This window comes from Kryptolebias marmoratus, linkage group LG10 (genome assembly GCF_001649575.2).
Source record: "Kryptolebias marmoratus isolate JLee-2015 linkage group LG10, ASM164957v2, whole genome shotgun sequence".
NCBI lineage: Eukaryota > Metazoa > Chordata > Actinopteri > Cyprinodontiformes > Rivulidae > Kryptolebias > Kryptolebias marmoratus.
In genome coordinates this window covers 7,893,358-7,902,545 of record NC_051439.1, presented here as the reverse complement: position 1 = coordinate 7,902,545, position 9,188 = coordinate 7,893,358, and the positions used below count along the sequence as shown (strand labels likewise).

Genomic DNA, 9,188 nt, shown 5'->3' with positions numbered 1-9,188 from the left:
CGCCGCTCGCTCGGTTCGTGTTCCGGGTGATGCTGCTCTTTCCTTCAAAGCAGCAGAGGAAAGTCAGGGGCTTGTGTCAACATCCAGGATCTTCACCCCCCTCCGGGAGGCGTAGCATTATAATCCCGAAACGCGCCACTGTTACCCCGACAAGGCGTTTTCTTCTCGTCAGCCGCGACCGCAACGACCGGAAGACTGTCCACCGACTCCCGCCGCTTTAATCCCAATTTAAAGGATGACTGCGTTCAAATAGCGTCTCCAGTTATTTAATAATATCTGGGGACCTGGCTAGCTAAGTTAGCTGACCTGGTAGTTCGTTTAGGCCAAGGAAACACGACAGGACGCGCTGCTGACATGATGTTTCCTCAATCCAGGCACTCGGTAAGTGGGCTGCTCGGACTCGTCCCGGGTGGAAACGGAGCAGAGCGGAAGCTAACGTTAGCTAGCAGCCCGACAGCTGATCCGAGCAGGAGCGCTACTGGCTGCATGTAGCTTTCAGCTCATCCTCCTGCGACCCCAGACCTCCCTGCACCACCTCACACTGTCTGCACTGATGCATTACGAACGCTACCAGCATTAAAGCCGAGCAGATACGAGCTGAAACCTCTCTGTTTGCTTTTATTTGACTGCTAACAGTCTGTCCTTAGCTAGCATAGTTACTCAAACAGCTAACTTGGGTGACAATAAATGTCCTGATGCTCCCTTTATTTCTGCTTGTGAAGCCAAAATCCACCTGTTTGAACAAATGTATGAACTTTACGAAGCGAGTAAACAGATAAAGGTACAAACCAAAAATAGAAAATATATATATTTTTATTTTACTCTTTGGTTTAGCTCTGCTGGAGAGAAAAAGTAGTGACACATTAAGGTTGCCACCTGAAATCCTACACAAGTCTTACATTACACTAGCAACAAGCTGAAAAAACATCACCATCAATAATAAAAAATAAATTTACCAACAGATATGCTGACACTTTTAATAATAAGTGTTATTGAACGGAGAAAATGTTTTTGAAGCTGTAGTTTGGGCCTGTTATATGACACAAGATGAGGTAGCCATCTTGTGTAATAATTGTTTATATTTTGATAATCTTTGGAAACCAAAGTTGTCAAAAGGAGATAATTAAAGGCCTGGTTTTCCTTAAAAGAATACATATCCCCACCGCCATCGTGCCAGACTCTTGGACTAAGATCATCTTATAGTATGAGATGTCAGCTCAGAGTATGCGGTTGGAATCACTCTCAGCTACTACCATGTCAAATTTTAGCTCAACAAATGTAAAAATGACTGAGTTCTAGTCGTTTATGTGTTTCCTAAGGTTAGTTGGCTGTGGTGGCCATCTTGAATTGGGTTGGCTCCAACAGTCAATCAGTGGTAAACATACATCCAGTGTTTATTTCATGAAAGTTTCATTAAAATCCATCCAGTGGCTCATGAGATATTTTCATAACAAGATTATCGTCTGCCTAATTACAAAACCGAAACAACGAAAAATCATCGGCTAAATTTATCTTTAGAACAAAATACAACAGTATCAGTGGATGGAAATTGGTTTTTTTATCACTTAAGTAGATGACTGGTTGAATTGCCACACCTCTACATGTAACAAGTGGGCACAGTTTGCGTTTGGACTAATAAAAATCTTATGTCTGCAGCCTCAAATAAATAACACATGCAGGTTTGACCTCTGTGCAACCGAATGACTGCTTCTCTGTTCAATCCCATAATCCAGCTGGGAACCTCCTGCCCTTGTGCCACTTATTTAGAGAGTAATGAGGTTTAGGGAGCCAGATAAACACTGGATTACGGGTTTAAATGTAGTCTAAACATAACCGGACTTCTAATGCAGCTTCTCGCATATGGGACACACTAATGTCGACACACTTTCTCCCGGGTTTGCTTCTTGCCAGATGTTTCGTACCACTTTTTCTACGACTGCCGCGCCCGTTCGCTGCATCAACCCGACACCCTTCGTTTCTTGTCTCGTTTGATGCTCCGTGCGCACAATCCAACATGCTGATGAGTTTAGGCCGAACTTCACTTTGGCTGCACTCTGGGTTAATCTGAGAGGTCAAGCTGCTGTTTCTAAACAAACTCAAACCCACTTTGATTAAAATCCACAGACACATGTGTGCACACAACAAGAAATGTGTCTACCCTGCCCCTTACTGGCTTAGTTTTAGATGAAAGATTGTGAATCAAAACACTATTTTCCTCTCAAAGTTAGAGGATATATTTTCTAAGTCTGATGCAGGAATCTTTCTTTTTGTTTCCCAAGGCGTCATCTCAGTCCAGTCAAGCCCTGAAGTTCACCACATCTGACTCTTGTGACCGGATCAAGGATGAGTTCCAGTTCCTCCAAGCACAGTACCACAGGTACACACACACACACACACACACACACACGTGTTATGTCTCTCTATCTTTGCAGGGACTTTCCATTGACTTCCATTCATTTCTACACCCTAACTACAGCCTAACCCTGACCCTTACCCTAACCCTAACCATTACCAGTACATACCTAACCCTAAACCAAACCTAACCTCAATTCACACCTTAGTCCTAAACCTTCAGTGGGAGTCATTTTCTTTAACACCACAGGGCTGTCTGTCTAAATTTTGCCCAATTAGTTTAAATAAAGTTTGATAGTGTTGTGGAAATTTAATACCATTTGATGGCTGTTTATTCATGTCAGAGGGATGTGTACAAATATATCCCCAATTCTGAAAAAGTTGGGATGTTGTGTAAAATGTAAATAAAAATACAGTCAATGCCGTTATTTCCTTATTTTATTCACAATGGAACAAAGTAAAAACATCAGTTTAAGAAATTCTACCATTTTTGGGGTGGAATGGAGGTAAAAGGTGTGAAGCCTCTCCTCTTCTTTTACCATCAGTCTGTAAACATCCAGGAGCTGAGGAGAGCAGCTGCTGGAGGTTTTAGAGGGAATGTTGTCCCATTCTGGTCTGATGGAGGATTCTAGCTGCTCAACAGTCCTGAGTCTTTGCTGGAGTTTTTTGTAGAATAGGAGCAGATTTTTTTCTAAAACCTGGATATACTTTTCTGCATTGAAAAGTTTCAGATGTGTAAGCTGCCCATACCAGAGGCACTAATGCACCTCTATATCAGCAGAGAGGCAGGCTTTTGAACTGTTTGCTGATAACAAGCTAAGGAGAGATTCCTCTCCTTTTTAGTACAGAGGACCTGGTGTCTGTGGTTTCTAAAAAAAAATTCAAATTTCAATTCCTCTGACCACAGATCAGTTCTCCTCTGTCCCTCAGTCCATTTTAAATGAGCTTTGGTCCAGAGAAGACAGCAGAGGTTCTGGGGAATGGTTTGGTTGCTTTTTTTTAATGTTCTTTACTTTATTGTTTTGGTATTAAAATTAAACCATTTAAACTAAGAAATTTAAAAAGCACACTAATAGGTATAAGTAATCAGAAGCCGAATAAGAAGAGATTCACAACTTTCTATTAATTTAAATATTCATGTCTTGTCTGTCAGTTTGAAGCTGGAATGCGACAAACTGGCCTCTGAGAAGTCGGAGATGCAGCGTCACTACATCATGGTGAGTGTGGTGTCGACTGCTGATTTTCAGCTCCTGATTTATCGCTCAAAGTTGGGAGTGAATTTTCTGTTTGTTAGTCAACCTGAACAAATTTACAACTCTGAACGAACACCACACTTTACTTCCACTCAACATAAAAACTGTGAAAGTTTGGGGGAAAAAAGTTCAATTCTTAAATCTAAATGATTATATATTCTGAGATACAGGAAAGCTCTAGAAAATAGAAGTTTGTTTCTAATTTTTGGTTGTCTTTTTGTGCATTACAGTACTATGAAATGTCCTACGGCCTGAACATTGAAATGCACAAACAGGTAAAGAACCTAAAGTCCTTCTAACAGTGCAGTTCAGGTGATTTTAGGTTGTCTGACCACACGTTGACTTTATTTTTCCAGGCTGAAATCGTGAAGCGGCTGAATGGGATCTGTGCCCAGGTGCTGCCTTACCTGTCACAGGAGGTAACGACAAACACTGTCAGACTTTAACTTGCAGTTTCCATCAGTGTTAATCACATAAAGCTGGTGTGAGCTGCCGCTTTTTATTAACATTTGTCTGTATCCTGATGGTATTTCAGTCATTTGCAAGTTTCAGCTTTTTGTCCCCCATCGCAACACAAAGCGGAGACTTAGAAATACCCTCCGTCCGGTTCATCTTGTGAGCTGGATAACGTGAAAAATAAGCGACGTACCGACTTCCATTTTGTTGTGTGGCTGTGTCTAGGCATAAGTAAGGTTGCTATCGAAAATTGGGTTGCCATGTCCAAATCTATGATATATGTAAACTGGCCACCCCATTTATTTGAGGAAACTAACTTTCAAGCAGGATAAAAATTAGAAATCAGAGTTTCCTTAAATGATTGGGTGGCTGAAGATTAATTTATTGTCCACGCTGTGGCTCCACCATTTTGCCTGGTGGTAGACAAAATTGCTCCCTCTGCCTTAGACAGCAAATTCTCAGTACAATAAGATAAATATATCCTCCCTCTAAATCTTTATCAGCAAAGATGTAATGTAAGACTTCATCCATTGTGGAAAAACTTTCTCTAAGCTTAGTTTCAGTAGCAAACATGTCCGTGCAGCTAAACACCATCAGCCTCTTTGAGGGTCTCTCTTAATGTTTTAATTCTTGAAATCAAACATTATTAAAACCTTAGGTCGTATATTTGTATGTCCTGTTCAATTCCAGTCAAGAAAAACATCTGGAAAACTAAATCATTGACTATATTAGACCCTCAGCGACGGGGGACACGGCTGACTGCTTGTTACTTTCAGATATGACCACAGAATCATTGGTAGGTCCAAGTGATATTAAAGCACATTTATGAAATGTTTGTTTCAGCACCAACAGCAAGTCATGGGTGCCATAGAGAGAGCCAAGCAGGTCACACCTCCTGAGATGAACTCCATCATACGAGTGAGTCCAACAATTCATTGAACTTCACAGGTTTACGCACACGTAGTCATTAGGAGCCAGTTTTAAACTAAGATGAGATGACGGAGTTGTAGCCGTTTTAGTCAAACCTCGAGAATAATGTTATTAGGAGATAGTGTGTGTTTCTTGTCTAAAATGTCCTCTTATGTCCCGTCCGCCTGTTTGCAGCAACAGCTACAGGTGCAGCACCTGTCCCAGCTCCAGGGCCTGACCCTGCCGGTGGCGCCGCTGCCCCTGGGCCTCACCCCGCCCTCCCTGCCGGCCGTCTCTTCCAGCTCGGGCCTGCTCTCCCTCTCCTCCATCCTGGCCAACTACTCTCACGGCCAGCCGCAGGCGGTGAAGGAGGACAAGGCCAGAGACGCTGCGGAGAGGGCGCCCCGAGGAGAGGACGGAGACAAGTCCGACTAGCGGCGCCACAGTAAGGCAGAGGGGGGGCGGGGGCAGGCGGAGTTTCAAACTGAGTAAGGATTGGCTGTAGCTGTAAGTGGTGTTGATGCACATCGGTCTGCTGAGTGACAGCTGAAACTTTAGGATGTGCAAACAAATAAAACCCTCAAAGACTGAAACTGGAAGTTAACGTTCCTGTTATTTAGTGGTCATAGACCCAGTTCAAGCATTAAGATTTATAATAGATGTTTTTTTTTTTTTAGTGTGTAAGCCATTATTGTTTGGTTAACCAATATAAATATCCCATTTGGAGTGAGAGTCAAGGTTGAAAGGATGAAAGCAGATTCCTGTACACACGTCTGCTTGTTGCAGGTGAATTTTTTTCCTGAATCCACTTTGTTTCTTCCCACGTCCTGCTTGGTTCTCACAATAAGCAGCTTTAAGACACTTCTCCGGACGTTTAGCCTCTCTTGATTATGAAAAGCAATTGTTTTTGTCACATCAGTTCCAAGATGGAAAAACAGCTGATGTTAGCCATTTGGGTTCAGCTAACATCAACTCGAGCTTTTAGAGCAAAAATAAAGTTTAGTTTGACGTAAAACAGGAAAAAATATTCAGTTCCCTGTTTTGTTTTGTTGTTTTTAATGGGCTGCTTTAAACATGGTCAAGATTGTTAAAGCTCTGAAAACACTTTCAAATTTATATTGATGTTTTTATTAGACCTGAGAGCATGTGACAGTAAAAAACACAAACTTTTAAAAATATTTTGTAACCCTCTTCTCTTTGCCCGTTTCCTCATCGCGATGGTTTAAACCTGGGCGGGAACTTTATTTTCTCTCTTCACGTTTATGCTGAGCTTATATTTGTGTGAAACTTGAGCTTTGAAACAAAAAATAAATAAATAAAATGCAGCTGTGCTCAAACTAAGAAAATGCCACCCAAGAAAACACATATCTTGAACAGAATTACGATAAATTACCAACATACTTTAACACAAACACAAATTATAGTGTATAATTTGCAGACATTTGCTCACCTATAAACAGTCGTCCCTTTTTTTTTCTCCGTCTTCTGCAGCATTAGTGTTCAGCCTCCAACTAACCCAAAAACATGACCAGTTTAATCAGAATCCTGACTTAATCGCAGCTCAGGCCTTCGGTTATTTAATGTCTGTAAAAAGAATCTCAGAAACAGCACTTAAAGCACATATTGTCGTTCAACTTTAACCCTTGATTCCAGTTTGTTCCTTAACATATTCCCCTTTCTGTGCTCCAAATATGACCCGCTAGCCATCTAAACATCAGCTGCAAGCCTGTGCGGTCCCACAGGAAAACGTCATTTAATCCGAACTTCGGGCTTGATCTTTGGAGTTTGCTGTTAATCGTTTCCTCCCGCCTTTTATTACACATAGAAATAAGCAGCAGCTGCTTAGAGGTGGAGAAAGAGAGAAAACAAAAGAAAACGGCAAAACAATTCCTGGAACAGAAAACACTTGTGTGTAAACTGCACACGTCACGATCATTTTGGCACTTGTCTTATTTATTTGGAAGTCAGAAAGTGGGACGTGTGTTGCTTAACTTCTTGTAGCATTTTTTTTTTTTATTGGGTTGGTGTTAATAGCAGCCGGGTGGAGTCAGCGGGGGAACGGGCTGGCGTTTTTGGGTTGTGGCGTCGCCTCCTGGGCAGCAGAGAGCAGCAGCACTCTCCGTCTGATGTACAGAACGCATCTTTAAAATGGGTCCAAATCCGTCTGCCGGGTTTTTCTTTTCTTCTTTCCAATCTGTATTTCTTGTTCACGGTCAACCTTCTGTACTATAAGTGCTTTCCAAAGCTTTCAGCCCTCCCCCCTTTAGCCTCTGAGATCAGCGTCAAAAACAATGTTTTAATTTGAAAAGCACTTAAAGATGCGTCTCGGTGCTTTTTGTTTTTGTGTCGTTCGAGTCTTTGGCCAATCTCAGACATGTGAAGGGTTCCTGCGCTTGTTTTGCTGTGAAAGGGGGAAATTTGTACACATGTGGATATATCAATATACATATTTTTTAAAAGCATTTTTGTATGTTTCAAAGCTGCTTTTTAAATGTGTGCGTATCATGAAAGACTGGTGTTGTGAGTGCGTGCATTACAAGCCTAAAGGCACAATGTTGTATACCACATTTTCTTTTCTTCTACTCTCCTTAGGTTGTCAAATGTAACTTTATTTCTAGGTTTGTAAATGTTTTTTTTTTTTTTTAAATTTGTGCAAAACTGTTAAATGTGTTTGTAAACACATTTTAAAATACCTTGGACAAAAAAAAAAACAATGTAAGCAACTGTGTACTTGTGAGAATGAATCAACCTTTTAGCAGTAAGGAAGCTCCTCTGGTGCCTTACAAATAAAAGTTGTGATTAAAAGTGGTCGTTTTTGTGAGTGGTGCAAATAAACAGAATGATACAAAAACTATAAAATGGACGTTTCTATAAAATCTGGATTTTAGTCAATTTGTAGGGCAACTTTTCGCAGCAAGTGGAGACCTTGCATTTATAAATGCACTAAAACTGATTTTAATTATGAAAGTCTTCCTTTCCTAACGCCTTTCCTTAGGGAGGAGGAATCTCGCTGACATAAAGGAGCATTCCACGTAATTTAAAGCTCGCAGCTCCACAAGCCTCTCAGCTGGCAGGTGAAACGTCTTTAACTACACAACAGAAGTCAAGTCGTATTTTTAACTAACGTCTCATGTTCCTGATTTAACTTGTTAGTTTGAAGGGGGAATAAAACGAAAAGACTTGCTGCTCAGAAGATGCTTACAGCAGTGCAACACTCAGATATTGTTCTGATGATCTAAATGTAGAACTGCTTTACGTTACATGTGGGAAAGGAAACATTGATTTAACATGCCTATTTGAGAAGCTCTTATGTTTAAATGCTACATTTTACTTCCTAAAAGCTAGAAAACCCAAGAACAATCCAGCCTCCCTTGAAGGAATCCTCTTCTTTTTTTAAAATTTGTGCAAACCTGTTAAATGTGTTTGTAAACACATTTTAAAATACCTTGGACAAAAAAAAGAAAAGAGCTTTTTAGTCAAAATGTGATACAGAGATCTGTTAGTGCTCAGTATGTGTTAAGGATAACTCGGCTACTGCCACAAACTTTAGCTCCACATTCGTAAATCTGATGTCTATTAACTGTGGAGGCCATCTTGAATTTGATGCAGTGATTCATGACATGTTTTGCTAACAAAGTTGACTCCAACGGCTCATGGCACCATTTTAATAACAGATCTTAGCTTTTTTTCCTTCACTCAGGGATCGTTCTCTCAGGGGTCCACGTCTCTCTGCAGAGGGGAGCAGAGGACATTAAACACGAGGATAATTACCAGAAATGCGAGGAAACATAAACAACTTACAAAAAAAACATGGTTAAATTTCAATAACTGATCTGGGTCCAAATAGGGTTTTTATTTAGGCCAGTTTTTAAAGCTGCCTGGTAATAAGGTGGATGTGACAGGTCTTCCTTTAAGGAATGCTACGCCTTTAAAATTAAAGTTGAAAACTGCTGAATGTACCGCTGATCGGAATGCTTCCTGAACTGATAAAGATAAGTGGAAAGCATTTCAAAGGAGCGAACAGCAGCCCTGTGGAAGACAAAGGTCGACTGGGTTCTGTCACGGTGACTCATCAGGTGTGCAGATAAAACTTTGGAAGGAGGAAAAAATTATTTGCAGCATTCTGATCTGCTGCGCGTGTCTGATGTGGCACAATTCCTCTCGCTGGGAGGAATCTCAACCATCAGCAGCAGGTTCAGACACGAACCCTGCCTCGCT

General features: G+C 41.0%; 1 protein-coding gene across 1 annotated transcript; it reads left to right on the top strand.

The window, feature by feature from the left end:
* LOC108237729 (TLE family member 5-like) lies at positions 1–7,769 on the top strand. The gene is made up of 7 exons (XM_017419357.3): positions 1–381; positions 2,280–2,377; positions 3,506–3,569; positions 3,836–3,880; positions 3,962–4,024; positions 4,905–4,979; positions 5,166–7,769. The coding sequence occupies exons 1-7, from the start codon at positions 355–357 to the stop codon at positions 5,403–5,405; spliced, it is 612 nt and encodes a 203-aa protein (XP_017274846.1). The 5' UTR covers positions 1–354; the 3' UTR covers positions 5,406–7,769.
* Positions 7,770–9,188: the final 1,419 nt, after the last annotated feature.

Excerpts from the sequence above, each read along its gene's own strand:
- LOC108237729 (XM_017419357.3), top strand. The coding sequence starts at position 355 with ATGATGTTTCCTCAATCCAGGCACTCG. Across the intron at positions 3,881-3,961 it reads ACATTGAAATGCACAAACAG|GCTGAAATCGTGAAGCGGCT; the intron begins GTAAAGAACCTA and ends TTATTTTTCCAG. Across the intron at positions 4,980-5,165 it reads AGATGAACTCCATCATACGA|CAACAGCTACAGGTGCAGCA; the intron begins GTGAGTCCAACA and ends GCCTGTTTGCAG.